This window comes from Malaclemys terrapin, chromosome 7 (genome assembly GCF_027887155.1).
Source record: "Malaclemys terrapin pileata isolate rMalTer1 chromosome 7, rMalTer1.hap1, whole genome shotgun sequence".
In the NCBI taxonomy this organism is placed as follows: domain Eukaryota; kingdom Metazoa; phylum Chordata; order Testudines; family Emydidae; genus Malaclemys; species Malaclemys terrapin.
In genome coordinates this window covers 114,459,294-114,480,327 of record NC_071511.1, presented here as the reverse complement: position 1 = coordinate 114,480,327, position 21,034 = coordinate 114,459,294, and the positions used below count along the sequence as shown (strand labels likewise).

Here is a 21,034-nt window from a genome sequence, read left to right as displayed (position 1 = left end):
CTCAGTTTTCAGCTCCCACCCTCCTCTGTGGCAGTGATTATTCCTGTGGCAGGGGGAGTGGTGTGGCTTTGCTGCAAAGGGGAGGGGCTTGTAATGAGACGGGAGCACAAGGGGTGTTTCTTCATTCTCCTGGCACAGAGCTTACCTTTGTGTGGTCCCTCTGCATAGCAGCATGTTGGAAGTCAACAGGGGCAGGGCAGAGGCAGGCCATTGGATGTGGTCTGTTGTGACAGTTGGGCCTACAAATGTATTTGAATTGTGAGCGCAATTGTAAAAAGTATGTAACAGTTCATAAAATAGCACAATAAGCTACAATAGCAAATGTTGATGGGGAAAGGTATGAAAGGGAGAGAGAATAACTGAATTACTCTAACCAAAAAGGCCAAGTTAATCTGAGCCAAAAGCAGAAAATGTGAATCCAAAAGTTAATAAGCCAAACTTGGTATGTCTGATATTAGGTCTAATTGGTGGACAAAATAATGAGGGATTGTGTAGCTTCACCCATTATTCCCTTTTTGGGTCCTTAAAGAAAGAGAACTTGTGGGGAAAGTATGAAAGAACAAAATAGAATAGACAGTGGCTACCGGAGTGAGCTTAACCATCATGGCTGACACCTCCACCATTCCCTGCAATCCCAGGCCTTCCTCATCCTGATCCTAAAAGGTGTCCTAACCAAAAGTGACCAAAAAGAAGGGGACCAAGTAACATCACCACGACTACCAGCTCCAGCTAAATCCCAAACACCACCTGAAATAACAGTTATTACCACCTTTAATACCAGAAAAAACTGTTAAGCTGTTTTCCTTTAAACATTAAAATTTAACAGCAGCAACAATATCCTCTCAACTAACTTCTTTTTCCCAAAAAGTTTTTCCGATTTTTAATACCATCTAAAAGGGGGACTTGCCTTCCAAAAACTGTCTACAGGGAAAGGGAATAAAAATGTTAAAATAAAAACCTTATTTAATACGTTACATTTCAAAGGCTTTAATTGTTTTTCTTCTTTTCTGTATTTTTAATAAAAGATTAAAAAGAGTTTTAATAGTGTGTTTTCCATAGTGCTAAGTAGGGGTAAGGTATCTGTATACTAAGCCCTGGACTTTGTTTAGCACCGTTTAATGTTGAACAGCTACTGGGTTATATTAAAAGTTTTAGCACATATCTTCCTTCTAAATTAATATAACTGGTCCAACATCCTTCTCCTCCCAATGGGATGGAACCATTTAAGGGATACTCAAGGCTACTTCAGTAATGGAGCGGATGTAGCCTCTATGGAATGGCTTCACAGCCAATCTATGAACTTTGGAGGAAGATGTCTTTTCCATTTTTCCCCTTGGCCCACCCAGTAACCAGCTAGTCCTGCTGGGTATTGTCTGAAGACATGTCCTTTAAAGCATTTTACTCCCTTTTTTAAAAAATTGCAAGCCACAGTGCCTTCTTAAAAGCACTTGGATATCACAGTTATTGGCACAGGATCAAACCTAGATATAATAGAAAATAAAAAGATGAACACCTATCTTGCCCTGTTCCTCCTATCACTCAATTCTTCAAAAGGAGTGCAGAGAAATTCCCTTTTCACAATCCCTCTCCCCCCCCAAATCTTGCACACCGAACTCCAGGAAGTAGCTGCTGAGACTTTGAATCCCAGTGTTAGTTCTGTCATATCAGCACACTTGATTACTTTTTTGCCAAACCATCATGCTTACTTCATTTAGTGTTCAGCAAATTAATTCAGTTTTAATAATATGATTAAAAGCTAAATTTTACATCAACATAAATTATCATTAAACTGCAACGAATAAGTTTTTTAATCTGTTAGAGACTCATTTCTAGTTATAGATTAATTCTGATAACAATGGCATTAAACCCTTTTAGCTAAGAAATGTTAGTGATTAATGTATAGTTGTTTGCTTTTTTAATACTTCTGTCATATATCAGATCAGTATTTGTGCATAGTGTCAAACTTTATTCTGTTCTTGTCAAAATACTTATTACTGCTGACAGGTATAACATACCCACATTAATCCTTAATTCCTTGATTCAATTTTCTAATTGCATTTTTGGCATAAGATTGCAAAAGTCTGAAGCCATTCAGACTTACGTGATCTATTTGTCTTATGGTATAATAATACACTTTTAAAAATTAGATGCACCTAACTTAAAAAATCTGAACAGAAAAAAATATTAAGTACTGAAAATTTCAAGTCCTACAGCACTTAGATGAGACATCTCTTCTTGGAATGTAGATTCTATTTTTCATGGCTTTGTAAGAATAGCAAATACAATTTCATTGATGATCAAATTGGAATATACAGGTAAGCTATAATGAGGATTTTTTCATGGTTGGGATACCCTCCCAATCTGTGTTTTCTCCAGGAATTGAAATGGGGGGGTGTTCAAATTTTGGGGGGCGGGGGGGGGGAACCTCAGGGCCGATGGGGGGTGAGACCGTGAGGGTGAAGGTGGGCTGTATGGCACCATAGTAAAAACTGAAAAATGTTTCATGACTATTTTATTAGTTTTAACTCATGTTTTAAAATCATCACACAAAGGCTACTCAAGCCTTCTATGAAGCACTACATCTACATCCTTCTTGGTTTCTTGTTATAATTTTTCACAACTCTGTTAATGAACTTCTTGAATGCAATGCGTTCATCTTTGATGGCTTCTCGTGTGTCCAGTACTTCCATTCCTTCAATTGATATGCTTATTAGTTCATTCACATGATCAGGCGGAAGGTGACTTCCTTCAGAACCAAAAATTCTATTCAATGATGAAAAAGAACGCTCAACTGTAGCTGTTGTGACTGGGAGTAGCAAGAGATGAATTCCTACTTCTTTCATCCCAGGAAACATAACACAAAGATCGGGTCGAGCCACTAGTGATGATAAAAAAGAAGTTGAAGTGAAATCTTCATTCATTCATCATATGATATTCCACTCTGTGTTCAAATTCTCTATTCTGTCCTGAGTACATGGCAGCCCCATTGCTGGTAGCGCCTCACTCCACTCAACTGTCACTGTTTTATAGGACAGGGATCTGTAAAAGCTACATTGAGGTTGAGTAGAATCTAGAAGTCGCTGTTGTAGATTTTTAAGAATCAGGTCTGTGTACTTTTTCAGTTGTCTTAACAAACACTTCTTGTCCTCTTCACTTAATATAAATGCCTTCATTAATCAACTTCTGGACTCAAGTCTTTGCTTCTTCCAGTACTTTTTTCAATGGATAGCTCTCTGATTGACCCAACTGCAGCTTCTATTGCTGGACAAAGATCTACTACTGTTGTAGCAGATGCCTGGATGGCATTGTTTAATGACCCAAGTGGTTTCAACAGTAGACTTGGAAGAGAGAGAACGGCAATAGTCTTCTCTGAATGTAGTAGCAAAAGTAATCCGCCAGCCTCACTATTTAGATCCATCCCATCTTGGTAGATACTTTCCAAAGCCAGTAATAATGGCTGGAGTAATTTTAAGACAACAGCCAAGGATCGCTCATGAGAAACCCAGACGGTTTTCCCAGATTGGACTAATTTGAACATCATTCCCAGTGTATCTTCTATGTTTTCCAAGATATTCAGTCTTTTTGGACTCTTGCTGAAAAAAGAATATAATGAAAACATTAAATTTATAGCTTTTTAAATGTCTTTTGAAGAGTCTGCAGCTCGTACTAGCGCTAGTTGGAGTAGATGGCCTCTGCGGTGTATATAGGAGAGATTAGGGTTACACTTTTCTCTGAGCAAAGCTTGTACTCCACCATGTCTTCCAGAGAAGTTTGCAGCTCCACCAAATGCACAAACAGCCATCTGTTTGGGGTCCAATTGACAAGCATTTAACTCTTCTAAGATGTGGGTTGTCACAGATGCAGCCGATGTGTCTTCTATAACTTGAACATCTAGAAATGCATCTACTGGCCTACCACTGACATCAAGATAACATACACAATGACTTAATTCTTGATGTCCATTTGCATCGGTGTATTCGTGAGCCATGTATGCAATTTTTTTGAATGTGGTGAGAAAGTTCTTCACTTTTTCAACTGTTGAGTCTTTCACTGTTGCACCACTGTTTCTAGCCAGTCAATTGAGTTTCTTGCAGAAAGATAGTGAGCATTTGCTGGTCTTGTTCGGAACCAGTGTTCAATTTCAGGATGAACAAGTGACAATGCACTTAACATTGGCCTCCAGTTTGTAGTGTGTGGTATCTCTTGCTTAAATAGAAAGTATGATGCCACAACCATGTTTGTTCGCATGAACTGTGTTGTGTCTCCAGCATTCTTAACAGCCTCATTAACACTCACCAGTGTTGTCCTTGGTCAGTGGAGACTCAGAGTTCAGAGGTGCTTTCACATGAGTTCAGTTCCCAGGTGGGGGGCAAGAAGGCACCTTGATCGTTCCTACAGCTGCTCACGGTTCGCTCTGGCCACTGTTGTTCATTGTGCCACCGTTCACTCCATTGATCTGTTGCCAATGGCCCTGCATCGTCACCTTCTGCTGCCACCTGCCACTGTGACCTCTGCGAGTTGGTCTCTTGAGGTTCCACCCAGATCTCAGCGATTTCAGCTGAGCTCTCAGTGGGGGAACCTCGCTGCTAGTACAGATTGGACCGCCTCTTCCACAGAAACAGTCCCTTAGCAGGTCTAAGCACTTAGACCTGATTATCAGTGATTTCAGCTGTAGTGGTCACTTAACAAAACAAAAGACTATCTGTGGCAGGGATGAGCAAACTTTTTGGTCCCAAGGGCCACATACGGGTATGGAAATTCTATGGTGGGCAATGAATGCTCACAACATTGGGCATCAAAAGAGAGGGTGGGGACAGGTGTTTTGCTTGATGGTCTGCCTGAGTCACAAGTACTATTTGACATGCCCCTCTCCACTGTCTAAAGACAGAGCTGATTAGGCTCCATAGATCATGGGTGGGCAAACTACGGCCCGGGGGCTGCATCCAGCCCTTCAGACATTTTAATCCGGCCCTTGAGCTCCTGCCGGGGAGCGGGGTCGGAGCTTGCTCTGCACAGCTTCCTGAAGCAGTGGCACATACCTCCTCCGGCTCCTATGCGTAGGGACAGCAATGGGGCTCCGCACACTGCCACAAGCGCTGCTTACACAGCTCCCATTGTCCAGCAAATGGGGCAATGGGAGGTGCAGGGGTGGTGCCTGCAGAGGGGCGGGAGGGAGTGAGGGCTCTGGCTGGGGGTACGGGCTCTGGGTTGGGGCCATAAATTAGGAGTTCAGGGTGTGGGAGGGGGCTCTGGGCTGGGGTCGGGGGTTGGCATGGGGGGTGAGGGCTCTGGGTTGCAGGAGGGTGGGACCGAGGGTTCAGAGGGCGGGAGGGGGATCAGGGCTGGGGCAGGGCGTTGGGGCATGGATTGCGGTCAGGGGTGTAGGCTCTGGGAGGCACTTACCTCAAGCAGCTCCCAGAAGCAGCGGCATGTCCCTGCTCCGGCTCCTACGCGGAGGCGCAGGCAGGTGGCTCTGCGCACTGCCCCGTCTGCAGGCACCACCCCTGCACCTCCCATTGCCCCATTTGCTGGACAATGGGAGCTGTGTAAGCAGCGCTTGTGGCAGTGTGCGGAGCCCCATTGCTGTCCCTACGCATAGGAGCCGGAGGAGGTATGTGCCGCTGCTTCAGGAAGCTGTGCAGAGCAAGCTCCGACCCCGCTCCCCGGCAGGAGCTCAAGGGCCGGATTAAAATGTCTGAAGGGCTGGATGCAGCCCCCGGGCCGTAGTTTGCCCACCCATGATCTATGGAGCCTAATCAGCTCTGTCTTTAGACAGTGGAGAGGGGCAGGTCAAATAGTACTTGTGACTCAGGCAGACCATCAAGCAAAACACCTGTCCCCACCCTCTCTTTTGATGCCCTCCATCAGCACAGGTTAAGTACAGTTCTACTGCCCTTTACTCATACAATAAGAATAACAACATTTCATTACCCCCCCTTCTTCCCCCACGTTCAAGTGATTTGTAACCCAACCCCAGCCAAAATCTATCACTTGGGCAACACAGCTCTGTTTGCTTGATATGTAGGTAGATTAGGTGGGAATATAAATACAATCTGGTCCCAAAGCCTTTCCCCCCAGCTCCCAGCTCATCAGTAGCTGTCAGGGAGAGCTCATTTAGACTTTGCTTACAAATCATCATTTGAAATTATTAGGTTGGCCACCATCACCGAAATGAATGCACTGACATTGTCATCAAAAACAACCGCTGTATAAGGAAGCTGGTCTATCTTCATACTTTTCAAATCTATTATACTTTTTTCAGATACACGTATTTTATCATACACTGTATATGCTTTTGAAGTGTGTATTAATGTTTCAATTTCAATTCAAATTTCCAAACAATCACTACATTGGCAACACTGCATGTAACTAGTTCACAAAACCGGGGAAAGGGGGTGTTGGGGAAATTCAGGGGAGGTGTAAGGGGTGTAGGGAAATCCCTGCTCCCAATCCTTCCAGCAGATCCATAGATCCTTCCCCACTGTCACCACACCCTTATCCTTTCTCCTTCCATCCCTTCAAGTCCACTGTCTTTTGCTGCCCACCAAAGATGCCTGGATGCAGCTCCTTCAAAAGCTAAACACCATTGCAGCCGTGATGGCCAGACGAGTCAGTGCTGAGCAGCATGAGGCCGAGTTCACTGTCGCTGTCCCATTACTAGCCTCTTACTGAGCCGGAGTTTTTAAATGCTGATTCCTGTGCGGCAGCTTATTTGTATTACTACTAAACCGCCAGAACCGATAGAGCTATGTTTTGTGTATTTAAAAATATCTGAAATTATTTCAAACTATATGCCCTTCTATCTTCATTGTAAAGCAGATTGTTCCAAGATATCTAAGAGCTAATATATTTAGTAGGATATTATATTTTCCTCTTCCCAAACCGAGGATGGTCACCTCTCCTTTTTCCGGGAAATAAAGAATTTTTTCAGACTGTTCTGTAATAAACACTTGGCGTGGACAAAGAATCCACCATTTGCTCTCTCCCTTTCACTCACCTTTCCTTTTTTTTCCCCTTTCCCCTCTCTTGCATCCTTCCTCTCTCCATTCCACTGGGCCCTTCACTTTCACCGTGTGTGAGCGAGGTGGGATGTCAGCAGTATCACTCTCACATACTATCATGTGTTATGGTCAGTCTCCTGCACCAGGAAAAGGGGTGAGTCCTGGTGCCCCTTTTAGCTACACCAGGAAGAGTGCTGGGGGAAACCTGGGAACCACATGGGTGTGGAAGGAACTGTTATGCTGGGGTACAATGTGGTATGACTTAAGGTTGCAAACTTTCCATGGATAAACCACAATATTCTGACAAGTGCTTTGAAGACTATTCACTCATTTGTTTATATGAAGAGCAGTGCATTTGCAAGGATCATGGGCAGAATAAAGTTAGAGTAAGACTTCTTGCACCCTAACTAAAAATAAGAACAAACTTGGAAAATAAAAATGAAATAATCCTAACGTGTTCATCTTTTCTTTAAAAAATAGGCTAAAATCAGAAAAAAGTTGATTAGTAAGAGAACTGTATGCTTCTTATATTTTCCAGGGTTAATGTTTTATTAACTCTGATTCTCATTGCTGCTTTTTGGCGCAACATAACAGTTGCTTCTTTTTGTATAAAATATGACAATTCCAGTAAATAAATCACAGAAGCTAAGTGCTTTGGGCAAACAAACACATGCCTTATCTCTTCCAGAGAAGCTGTGGAAAATGCATGATAAATTGCACATTTCAGAGAACATGTTATGTCACTGTGAAATAACTTTGATTCATGATTATGTATTTATCTTTAAACAACTGACAAACCTCAGGGTATCTAAATTATTATCATTTGCTCTATGCTTCTGTAGCTTTTTTGCTAGAGAATCGGAATGACTTACAGTAAAATACCGCTTCTCCTTTCTTAGTCTTAACATTCTGTAAAAAAATGCATCATTTGGAGGGCAAAAACAGAAAATTCCTACTATGTTTGATTTTGGATGAACTTCTGCTGAAAATGGTTAACAATAATATCATTTGAACCAATCGTGTTTTGAAAGAAATTAGGGCAAACATAAAACAGAAAAGGAGAGTGCTTATTTTATGGGAGCTTTTATAGTACAATAGCAGAGAAAATATATCAATTTTGACTTATGTTTTCTGTATCAAATAAGCAAAAGGCATAATGGTAAATTTGTTCCTTTGAATTGTCTGCCTGCATACAATTACTTTTGCAAATAAAGATTTTACGTTCACTGTCTTTCTTAATAAGGAGACTAAGATTGTTATTATTTGGTTTCTCACAAATAAGAGGGAAGGCCAGGAGAGGTGGCTTACTCCAACTATTACTAATAGTTGTTTTTTTGTTTGTTTTAAATGAGGGCCCAATCAGCATTGTGGCCCCGTTGTGCTGTGCGCAGTACAGATATATATTAAGACAGTCCATGTCCAGAAAAGCTTACTTATTGTTAATAATTTATTTGTTTTTATTTTTGTTTACTGTTTGTATTTCAGTAGCACTAGAGACTCTAATTGGGATTGTCCTAACACATACTGAGAGACATTCCCTGGCCAAATGAGCTTACAATCTAATAGACAAAGGATAAAAGAAACAAGTACAGAGAGGTGAAGACCTTGCCAAGGTCACATAATAGGCTATAGACAGGGCCTACAGAATTCAGGATCCAGTGGCCAATCCACTACATCATACTGCTTCCCATTAGCGTACAGTCTAAGTCCACGCTGGCCTCTCTTACCCTCTTCTCCCCTTCCTATTCCCTTTTGCTCCCTTTCCCTTCAGTGTCCCCTTTCCCTTCACTTTTCTATCCATTTAGCTCATCCATTCCTAACTAAATGCACTCCTGCACACAAAAAATTATTGTATAAACATGATTGTAATGGGGTATGCTGGCCCTTTAAGCCTAAGGGGGACCAGAAGACTGTGTCCCAGGGATGTTGGTGTGAGCACAGGATCAGGAACTGGCCGAAACCAGAAGAGAAGATTGGGAGTTAGCAGTGGGATGGGAAGATACCAGGACACTGTTACTTTAAGGGCCCAGGAGCTGGAACTTTGTATTGCAGGGCTTCCCTCTCTGCTGGCCCACTGGGAGGAGCTTTCAGAACGAGAGGGGTATATATGCCGTCTTCCCTCTCAGAAACAGGTGCATGCTGACAGAGGAAATAAGGCAGAACTGGAAGGCTAGATTTATGCTAGGCAGAATAAATGCAACATGGTCAGTGGAAGCATAATAGATGGGTACAAACTATGCTGGTGTTATGATGGAACTTGTGTTTGGGACACTGATGACTATCTTGAATTATTTTTGGGCTACTCACTCAGTTTCAGAGGAGGGTTGATGATTACCATGAGACATCTGAAGAAGTGAGGTTCTTACCCATGAAAGCTTATGCTCCCAATAGTTCTGTTAGTCTTAAAGATGCCACAGGACCCTCTGTTGCTTTTTACCATGAGACAGTCTACACAGAGAGAGGATGCTATTGAAAATGCTTTGGCCACAAGAGGGAGCCAGGTGGACGGTATCCTTGCTACACTGATTCCTGGGGAAATTCTGTGCCATTGCACACACACCGGATTCATGTTGCCTGCAGACTTTTTCTCTGCAGAAAATAGATTCTGATGGAGAGGCACTGCAGTTACACCTTTTTCCCATCAGGAGATGCTGTGATGCCAGAAGAGAGGGCAGCTGGCTTTGGGCCAGAGCAGCCAGCTGTGGAGAGGGAGGGGCAGTGGCAGCCTTCCTCGGAGTGCCCTGCCTGCAGGGCCAAGTGAGGAGGGATATGGCATGGGACATGGGGGAGAACACAGAGCAAGGCGCATGGGGTTCTGGGGGGTCACATAGACTGGGGTTCAGAAGGACTAGTAGGGGTGACAGACTGGGGCAGGGGCACAGGAGTTAGTGGGGTGACAACATTGAGCCAGGGGCCAAATGGGCGTGGGTGTGCAGGATCACATGGGGATGGGGTGGCTGAGTAGGGGTGCAGGACCACATGGGGGCAGGGGGTGCAGGCCACATGAGGACAGAGGGGAGGGGGATGCAGGGACACAGGGCGGAGGAGTGGCTGAGTGAGCATGCAGGGACTTATGGGGATGGGGAGAGGAGGGCAGGGACAAATGGGGATGGGGGAGAAGGGGTTACTGAGTGGGGGTGCGGGGACACATGGGGACAGGGGCAGATGTAACTGACTGGATGGGAGAGAACAGGAGTCAGCCAGGATCTACATGGGAGAGGCTCCCCAACTCCCTAACAAAAAGGTCTGTCCCATACTACTTCCACCCACACCCAACAACCCTCCAGGTTCACTCCCAGGCTCCTTCTCAGCAATTACTTCCCTCTCCCTCTGCTCCTCCGTTACCCTTCACTCCCCCAAGCCTCTGCACTCCTTCCAAGGGGTACAGGAAATACGTTTCTGTATTGTAGTTTAAATTAATTATTACTCAAAGTTCTGTATTAATATGCCTAGTAAGGAATCTATTTGTCAAAAAACATTTCCTGAATCTTTTTTGTTGTCTGTATTGTCACAGACATACTTGCCGACTGGTATTTTGAAATCAATTGCCAAAATAATTGAAACTGATTATATTTTGACAAAATATAAAGAATTTTGAATAATTTTAATATATTGTGTGCAGAATTTTAATTTTTTTGGTGCAGAATTCCCCCACGAGTAAGTGATGTTTGCCACCATTATATTGTTCACCCTACTCGTGAGGTATAGCCCTTTTCCCCAGTCTTGTCTATTTAGACTGTAAACCCTTTGGGGTACAGACTGCCTGCCAGTCTATTTATACAGTGCCTAGCACAAAGAGGCCCATTTTTAGTTGATTAGGTACTACTGTAGTAAATATTGATTGTGATAATAACTGCTCTTATAGTTTTTATACAATTCTCCTTGATTTGTAATGCAGTTGTAGAAACTTTAAAAGAATTTTTTTTTCCAATAACAAACTGGTATTTCTTTTTTGTGTGTGAATCTAGTGACGCTAACATTAAAATGGCTCCTTTATTTTTCTTTTACATCTTTGTTATGATAGGAGAGGACTCCAGAGCTCTAGAAATAAGAGGCCAGATGCTTGGCTGGTGTGCATAATTATAGCTCCACTGAAGTCAGTTTACATAAGCTGAGGATCTGTCTCTCTTTTTTATCAGCTGCTCCTGGACCCCTGTTCAAAGGACCAACAAAAAGCCTAAGCATGTCAGAGGTCTCATTTTGAACTTAACTGCTGCAATGGGACGAATTTCATCTACATTCCTTTTGTAGATGCTACAAAAATCATAACTGTTCTTAAGTTGTGGGGTTTTTTTAGGTGGGAGGGGTTCATCGGATGTGAGGGATTTTAATACATCTTGATTTGTTATCCACTAGATCAGTGTTCCCCAAACTTGGGACGCCGCTTGTGTAGGGAAAGCCCCTAGCGGGCCGGGCCAGTTTATTTACCTGCCGTGTTCGCAGGTGCGGCCAATCGCGGCTCCCACTGGCCGCGGTTCGCCGCTCCAGGCCAATGGGAGCCGCTGGAAGCGGCGGCCAGTATGTCCCTTGGCCCGCGCCGCTTAATCTTAAATTAGATTAGACTAAATACATCTACAAAAATGCCTCTAAAATATTTGCCACCTATATACTGAAAATAACATGTTTATCTATTGTTAAATTTACTGCAGTTTGCTCTCGATTCTTATCTCCACTGAACTGTAATACATTTTGGTTACTTGGAGGTAGTTAAATAGAAACTAATAATTGTTTTTCATGATGGAAGGGAATTTGTTTTCTTCCCTTTATATCCAGTAGTTTGCTGCATATTTAACTTGCCTAAACTATCATTCCTCTTAGTATATTTGAACCAGTTGACATTTATATGTACTTTGCATTTTGCATGGAAATGGAAAAGTTTAATAGCTTTGAATCTCAAATCAAAACATTCAGATTTCTCTCTTTTGCCTTGCAACATGACAGACTCACTCTCTAAATATTTACAGACAAGAAAGAGAAATGAATACTTATGCTGATTTTGACCTAACATTTTCAGAAATATCTTCAGTGCTTGATTAAACATTTAAGCTCTGAAATGGGAAACGCGTATCACTTAGTGAGCACAAAATATGGAAACATGACTAATTGTAAAAACTCATTTTAGAACCTTATCGCTTTTTGGGTTTGTATGCTGCTCTGTGTTCCTTCAGCTGCTAGAGGCTTGAGGCTTGGTAACTCAAGAAGAATATGGCTGCAACCATTTATTCCGATAGTTAATTTTAAATGAACAGATTTATGAGACTAATAAAAGGAAAAAGCTTTATAATGACACAAATCCACTGCCATCACAAGTATTGGGCTATAACTACAAAGGGAACTTTAGACTCAGTGCTACAATACCTAATGTGTCCTGACCCCAGGTGGCTTTCATAGCCCCGAGTCAGGCACCCAGGCTCCCTATATGATCCATTAGGAGAGCTTCAAGCCTAAGAATGAGATTCACTAAAGCCAATATGCTGAGAGGGAAGTGTGATTAACTTGAACAAGAGTGTTGCCAAGCTTAAAATGAACAACAGTATTGCCAGTGTTAGGTCTAAAACTTCCGGAAGCTTTATAGAGCAAGCTTTGCAAAATTAAGCTGCAACTTGTGGTCAAAAGACACCTGCAACCAGACAACGTTTTATGCTGACTCCTATATGGTAAAATAGGTCATGCCCACGGGTACCGCTTATTAAGACCACTTTTGAAACTTGTGGTTAAGAGACGCTGCAGCCAGAGAACTGATTCCTATGTGGTTTTGATGGGCTGGGCCTTCAGGCATAGGTTACCAAAATAACCTTACCCACAATCAAGACAATAGCCCATTTAGAGATAAGTTATATCCTTGTAACCTAAAAAACTAAAGCACCAATTGCCTATTAGAAAAACCACAGTCAAGACAATGGTCTATATGGAAATAAGTTATCTCCTTGTGCATAACTTATAAAACTAAAACAACAATTGGATATCAAAACAACCACAATCTCAATAAAATTCGGCCTTCCCTAATTGGTTAACATGGTGGGCAGATGAGATTAAATGTGTAGAGCCTCAGGTGGGTTTGTGTGTGTGTCTTGGTCTAAGAGGTCATTCTCTTTGATTGGTCTGACCCACACACCCCTGAATCGAGGAGACCTGAGCCGACTATCTGTACCTGGCCAGTGCAAAGAGCGGTCAACTAAAGGGTAACGTATTCTCGGTAGGGTAAGGTTTTGAAGTAAAATAGTCTGGTTGCTTGCAGAATAAGGTAACGGAGTAAAGAAGTCTGGGTTGCTCGAGCTGATTTGATCTCAAGTTGTACTGACACTATAGTATTAAGAATGGTAGTGTCAGGATAATTTGATCTCAGGTTATATTAATGCTGCAGTATTAAAAATAGTAGTAAAAGTTTAATACTAGTGTTAAGTTGTTTAGAAATAGTAGTAAGTTGTTAATCAATTTATAGTATCTTTGTTTGTGCTTGTGTTTATGAAGGGCAGGAATAGTACTTGTAAGGTTAAGAGTTAATGAGTAATAATAGCTTTGCATGTACTCGTGCCTGTCATCAGTAAAAATTGCCAATGTTAAGGACATGCTTTTATAGTAATAAGTAGCTAATGCATAACATTACCTGTACTTGTGCTTGTTTGCAATATAATTTGTTATTTATATTAATCCTTATTAAATGCTGGTCTTTAATTTTTCTTTTCCTCTTCTGTCTGTGTTGCATTTATAGCTGTATGTCATTAAAAGCCTTTCTTGAGGAATAATCAGTAGTTTTAATTTCTTTATACGGGCACCACTTAACCTCATTACATCTGTGTTGAGTGGTGGGAAGTAGTGATGACCCAGAGCCCCATTTGGGCCCTGATGTGTATCCCCTTCTTCCTATATCTCCGCAGGGAGTTGCCTACTAAACTAGCCAGGAGGAAATGCTGAGAAGGGTGTGACCTAAACCTCACCCCTCAAAGGGAGTTAGGTGCTTAACTCTGGATCAGGGAAAAGTGCCTCCCTCCACTTAGGATTCACGGACATGAACTCTTGCCTGGATTTAGATGCCTAAGCCAAGTCAACCTTTTGGTGTGCATGCCTTTAAGCCCAATAGAATCATTCTTATTCTCTCTTATCCAGTGCCTAGGGCATTCACTTGGGAGGTGGGTGACCTGGATATTGGTCCTGCTCCAAATCAGGCAGAATGGGGATTTGAACCCACCTCACCCACATCCTTTGTGAGTGCTCTAAACACTGGGCTCTTTGGTATTAGGGGCCATCCCCTGCTGCTGCTGGCTGTGTTTTGTGGGAGGTCTGATCCCGTAGATGGCCTCTGAGAACACCTACTTGAGCAGGGCCGCTGACAAGATAGGAAGGGAACACCTAATTTTAGGATCCTGTCAGGTGTTAGGCACTGAGAAGCTCAGTGACATCAGGATTTAGGCAATTTTGCACTTGCCCATTAGCAGAAATTTAGGCACCCAGAGTATTTTACCAAAAGAAACCTAAGTGCCTAGGTACTTTAGTCACCTACAGGGTTGAGCAACAACTGAGTAGGGACTTTGAGGATATAAATTTTGGATTTAGGTGCCTAAAGTGCCTCTAGCCCCTGGTGGATCTAATCCATGGTGGTCTCGTTTTTCTATGAAAGAAAGCATATTAAGGTGTCCACTACAAAAACAGCATTTGCCAACAGTTACTACACTTATGAAATCTGGGGACTCCCTGCCCCAGAGAGCTCACACACTAACCAAAGGAGGCAAATAGGATGCTGTGGAAAATCCAAGAGGGAATGACAAGGTTTATATATGTTTGTGGACTGACTTATTTATTTATGACTAAGTTTTATATCTGTCCATTTATTATTATTTTATTATTGAGTCACTTCTTGTGGACACAGTGATAGAAGTGAGTCATTTGGGGGGACAGGAATGAAGGATCAATGGTTGGTTGATGGGCAGGCCAGAAAAGGAGGGCATTCCATGGATGACATAGAAAAAGACATGGATATATTTATCAAAGAAATGGCTAGATGGGTCATCAACATCATTGTGAGTGACACAGACTGGATGACATGAAATGAGACTAGATTATAGAGGTATGCAGAGTTGGAGTTGTTTCACACCTTTTTTAGTATTATGAAAATATGGGAAACGTGGTACTATCTCTCAGATTCCACTGTACCATGTCTGAGCAAAAGCTGCTGTTTGCTGTGACTAATAAGTTCATATCACTAAGTTTGTTGAGAAACAACCTGGTAAATACAATTTTCTGGTGTTTGTGATCATTTTTTCCATTCAATTAGATATGCAGTGTTGTCTATTAAAGCCCATATTTAAGTCAATTAAAGGGGGGTGGGACAGTCTGTAAATGTGAGGGACTAATTGAGAAAAGTATCTGCAGACCAGCATCACTGGGCCTCAGATTAAAGTTTTATAAGTAGAAATGGAAAATAATCTGTATCACACATTACAAAATGATTTTCTTTTTCAGGGCGCTCCTAAACCAATTGCCATTGAGCCTTGTTCAGGAAACAAAGCAGCCGTCCTTACTGTATTTTTATGTCTACCAAGAGGATCATCAGGAGTCCCACCCCCTGGTCAATCAGGTAAGAGTCACATTAGTAATTTTAAGATTATGATCCTGCAAAGCAGTCTGCCTGGGAAGAATCCCAATTTAATGTACTCAGTGTGAACATAAGGGTCTGCCCAGACAAGTCACATTTAGGATCAGGACCAGTAGATAATGGGTACTTTAGTATACTAGCTGATGAATTTTCATTATTAAGGTTGCAGTTTAAATTTAATCTGACATCTCAAATGAAATGACCATGTAGATTTCATACTGGTAAGCATTCTCCACTCAGCAGCTGAGCACATCAGCTTCTTTTCAAGTTGCTTTGAACCGAGAGAAATAAAACGATCCTGACATTACCGAATCCATTGAGTTTGCTTTGTGTTTCCAGTTAGGTCTTTTAACCTCTTTCAGTTAGAATGCTAGCATTTCCCAGAATGCCAGCGAAATGAATGCAAGGGATGTGTGAGTGTGTATAGCTGCTTCATTAGTGAGGTGTTCACTTTGGAAATCATCCCAGATCACTTTAAATTGGCATTTCCATTATCAGGGAGCATTTCCCATCGTAATCCACCTCATCTGATTTTTGCCAGATTGTTCTACAAAACTGTTCTTACAAAATGGCCTTGAACAGAAAATAGCTGTGTGCACTCCATTAATCCTTTGAATGCTAAGTGTGACACTCTATATCATGGGGGAGCACCCTGTAACCCCCATATTCCTCATTTATATATAATTGTGATATTGCGTATAAAACATGCCATGTGAGGTACTGGGGAAAGGTTATGATCTGCTGAAAGCCATTGTTCTATCTAAATATATATATCATCAATGCTTATTAAATTATAAGAATTGTGTTGTATGGTTTTCACTAAAATATGCTGTGGATTTGGGAAGTGCTCAGATACTAGCTCTCCAGAGACAACAACAAGGGAGATAACCAACGCCCGGGTGGGTGCCGAACAGACATCACCAGCCATCGTCCAGCAGAGAATTACAATTCAATGACTCATTCACAGAAGACACACTGGGGTATTACTTCAACTTGTGATTTAGCAATGTCCACCAGACCTGCCTGGACTTGTGTTCTCCAAGCACATGAACTGAGGGTATAAAACAGAACACAGGGGCCCCATGCTTTCTTTTCTCCTCCCCCCACCTATGCTGCAAGCAACAAGGACATTGAGAAGACTGAAAACTCCAGCAGGGGAGACTGGCCCAGGTTTCAAGGGTGAAACCTGTGTACTATGAACTGCAATATCCAGTGGCGTGAGAGAAAATGCTTAATCTAGATGTTGCCCAGGCTAATAGGGTTGAGAGTGTAGACTGCCTGCTTATATTTTATTTTCTTTTGGTAACCCCTCTGACTTTTTGTCTGTCACTTATAATCACTTAAAATCTATCTTTTGCAGTCGATAAACTTGTTTTACTGTTTATCTTTACCAGTGAGTTTGCCTGAAGTGTTTGGTAAATCTGCTCAGGTTTACAAAGGCAGGTGTATATCCACTTTCCATTGATGAAGCAGTGAACCAATTAATAAACTTGCACTGCTTGTCTTGAGCAGTGCAAGATGGTATATTCCTGAAGTACAAGGCTGGGGGGGATTCAGCTGGTGCCTTTCTCTGTGTGATTCATGAGTGGCTCTGGAAGTATTCATGCAATCTAGCTAGGTGTGGGGCTCCACATGCTGTTGTGCTGAGCAATAACAGTGCCTGGAGGGGTTTGCTGCTTGTCACTAGTAAAGCATTGTGAGAGACAGCCCAGGATGGAGAATTAAGGGGGCACAGATGTCCCACAGTCCCAGGCTGCACCCCAGGGATCCCGTCACACTAAGTATAATATATATTTTATTGTATTATATATAAAATGGTCATGACAAATGAGTTAGTAGAGTAATCTGGCACAGATCAGATCTGGTAGATTATTATGAGTTGCCAGATAATGGAAATGCTGTTTCAAAATTAACTGGGATACTTTCCAAAACAACTACTTCCATAATGAAAAATAAGTTATGTAGTATGTGCGCAGATACTGCAATATGCTAGACCAGAGGTGGGCAAACTACGGCCTGCGGGACCATCCTGTCCCGCCCCTGAGCTCCTGGCCCGGGAGGCTAGCCCCCGGCCCCTCCCCTGCTGTTCCCCCTCCAACGCAGCCTCAGCTCACTTCGCTGCCGGCGCAATGCTCTGAGCGGCGACCTCTTGTCGGGCAGCACAGCCGCAGACCTGACCCAGTGCTCTGCTGCACAGTGGCGTGGCTGGCTCCAGTGCTCTGCTGCACAGTGGCGTGGCTGGCTCCAGCCGGGCAGCGCAGCTGTAGCGCCACCAGCCACCGGTGCTCTAAGCAGCACAGTAAGGGGACAGGGAGCAGGGAGGGTTGGATAGAGGGCAGGGAACAGGGGGGTTGAATGGGGGCAGGAATCTCGGGGGGGGTCAGTCAGGAAGGGAGGGGGTTGGATGGATCAGCGGGAGGCAGTCAGGGGCAGGGGTTCTGGGAGTGGTCGGGGAGAAGGGGTGGTTGGATGGGGCAGAGGTCCCGGGGGGCAGTCAGGAAGGAGAGGAGGGATTGGATAGGGTGGCGGGGGGCAGTCAGGGGCGGGGGAGTCTGGGGGCCGTCAGGGGGCAGGGAACAGGGGTTGGATGGGACAGGAGTCCTGGGGGGTCCATCGGGGGCAAGAAGCAGGGGGGTTGGATGGGGGTGGGGGCCAGGTCACGCCTGGCTGTTTGGAGAGGAATAGTCTCCCCTAACCAGCCCTCCATACACTTTCGGAAACCCGATGTGGCCCTCAGGCCAAAAAGTTTGCCCGCCCTGTGCTAGACAGTGTGGTTTATGAATAACTTGTACTCTTAAATAGCCAAAACTATATCCTCTTAACCTTCAAAAATCCATTTGAGATTAAAAAGTATTGAATAATGACGATGGGCAGAATTGGTTGCCCAGTGAAGAAATCAGCAGGACCAATCGTTATTTCTTCCCCTTTTGGGCTGATCACTCTCTGTTATATTAAAGATTCCTTTCTCTCCTTTAGCAGTGAGGTGAGGATTTAGTTTTTCAGATGCTGCTGCTTTTGTGCTGGAATATCTTTTCTGGTAGTATTATGTAAATAGGGGTGATACTGTGGGGAATGGTGATCAGGGAGAAGGGTGCATAGAATATATCTGGTTCACATTTTAACAAAATGAAGTAAAGACATAATCATGATTAAAACCCTTACTTGTTTTCTTCTTAAAACAGAAATCTATGATAAGAAAAAAATAAAAGTAACTTCTGAAACCTGAGATTAAGATGTTTCTCAGTGTTTTTTGTTTTTATTTATTTACCCATGATGTTTATCTATAGTAAAAATAGTATTTGGCAAGTTATTTTTGAACCAAATTTGCTTCACCTTTTGCTATTTTAAAGAATAATCACCACCCTCTGCTGTGATTCACTGGTCACCAAAATAATGTAATTTTCAAAGTAGGAGTTAAATACAAAAGTGTGAGTGCGCCATTTTGAACATTTGAGTTTACATGGAGTTCACCATATTTATGTTTTTACAGTTGAAAAATGACACTGTCTCCTGCTTCTGCTTTATTTTATTACTTATTCTACCTTACATTAGCTTTACAAGCAAATATTTCAACAATATTCCTTTGTTTATTACTAGATTCTTTGTCAGACTTTTAATGTTTATAAATCTGTGAAATTTTTAAATTCCTTCAGCAGCTTTCATTTCGTTCAGGGTCAAAAGAGAGCAAAACTGCTTGATGTTTGCAACTGTGCCGATTCATCCATTAGATTATATTGCTATAATCTTTTTTCTTAAGTGTAATGAATTTTGGTACTTGTGGACTGCTATCACTGTATGTAGTCATGCATAAGGTAGGCAGAAGCTATTATGCAAGTTTCTTGGCATACCTGTAGCTCTGCTAATTCATTTCATTCCTATCCTGCAGCACTACCTGCTGTTTCATTCTTGGGCTTCCTGGAAGCAGACACTGCCAACTGTGCCAAGCTGTTTGAAATTATATGGAGCTTTTTGCTGCTAACATATGTTTGCTATGCAGTCGGTTTCTTTAAGACTGAAGCTAAGTTAAAACAGTGATGTTCAGGTTGAGGGAAGTTATACGTTCAATAATTATACAACACCAAATAATCTTAGATTATCATGTTACTTGTATATAACTTCCCTAGAGCTCTTTACATGCATTTTAGGATAAAACTGTCATTGAAGCAAATAATTATTTAACAATTGTAAAATAAGACAATAATGTTGATTCTCATTTTATAACAAAAGAATGTGAGGTTTATTACTAATGAGCTTATAGCTGCAAAGTGTTGGAATAGAATAAATATTTTTTCATTCTGGTTTTAAAAATCCCAGTAGTCAGGAGGCCTAATTCTTCTCTCAGATGCCCAGGCCAACTTCTTATTGAAGTCAATGGGGTTATATCCCTGTCTTTGAGTGCCGAAGGGTAAAGGAGCCAAACAATTTTGTTGGGCACATATTTAAAGTAACTGTGATAGGGTGTTCACCTTCACACAAACCCTGAATGGAGTAATATGGGTCACAATGGACCTGCTGCACCTCGAAGGAAGCCAGTGATTGTTAAGCACTAATTGAAGATGAAGTCCAGCTGTGGGAGGAGCTGGGCTAGATGTATAAAGTCAGAAAGTGAGCGCAGAAAGGGGCTGCAGGGAGGAGGTCTACAGTTACTTCCTAGATGGAAAGAGAGTTGGAGAGGGTCAAGGAGGAAATCCAGAGAGAGAGTAAGTGCTGGGGTCCTGTCCTGACTAGAGGCCTAAAGGGGCCACAGTGTGAGCAGCTGAGGGAAAGGGGCTCCAGATGGGTCAAGAACTAATTCCCAGATCTAGTCACAAGGAGGTGCACGTGGGGTGAGTGGAATCTCTTCACATAAGCACTGATTAACAAATAAATTTAGCCTGGATTTGAGGAGAAATGAGAACCAAATCCCTGGTGAGGGATATCAGTAAGGTGCAGATCAAGGAAAATTTACTGTGTTAGAAATTAATTTTTAGTAGCAGATTTGCTGAACAGATCACACACCTTCTCTTGTTCCTTAGCGTTGTCTCCTCAGCTGCTTTGTAGCGAAGCATCAATATTAAAATCCAAAGGTTCAGACATAATAGCTGTTCTCTATACAATGCATACATAAGGTGTAATAAGAAAAATAGCTTTTTCTAAGACATAAGGCCCATATGTGTCCTCCACGTTTTACTGTACCATGCCAGAGATCATTCACTACTGTTACAATCTCTGACCTTAGACTTAAAGTACCCTAAATGCTTCATTGTACCAAGGGAGAACTGTTAGTGAGGGCAGCTGTATGCAAGGTTCTAACAAGGACTAAATTATACATCAGAAATGGTATGGACAGTAAACAAAACAAATCGGACAATAAGAATGTGAGGGATAAGCGGATAACACATGAACTGTTTATTAAAAAAAAAAGATGCCAAAGATATGAGCAAGTGAAAGACTAAGGCAA

The 21,034-nt window shown here is 42.4% G+C and overlaps 1 protein-coding gene across 4 annotated transcripts in view; it reads left to right on the top strand.

Moving 5' to 3' along the window:
- ATRNL1 (attractin like 1) overlaps positions 1-21,034 on the top strand; it is a 991,165-nt gene that overhangs the window by 889,225 nt on the left and 80,906 nt on the right. For all 4 annotated transcript variants that reach the window (XM_054034053.1, XM_054034052.1, XM_054034051.1 and 1 more), the window contains one exon: positions 15,462-15,576. In XM_054034053.1, the coding sequence (XP_053890028.1) occupies positions 15,462-15,576 (115 nt within the window). The remainder of the gene's footprint in view (positions 1-15,461; positions 15,577-21,034) is intronic.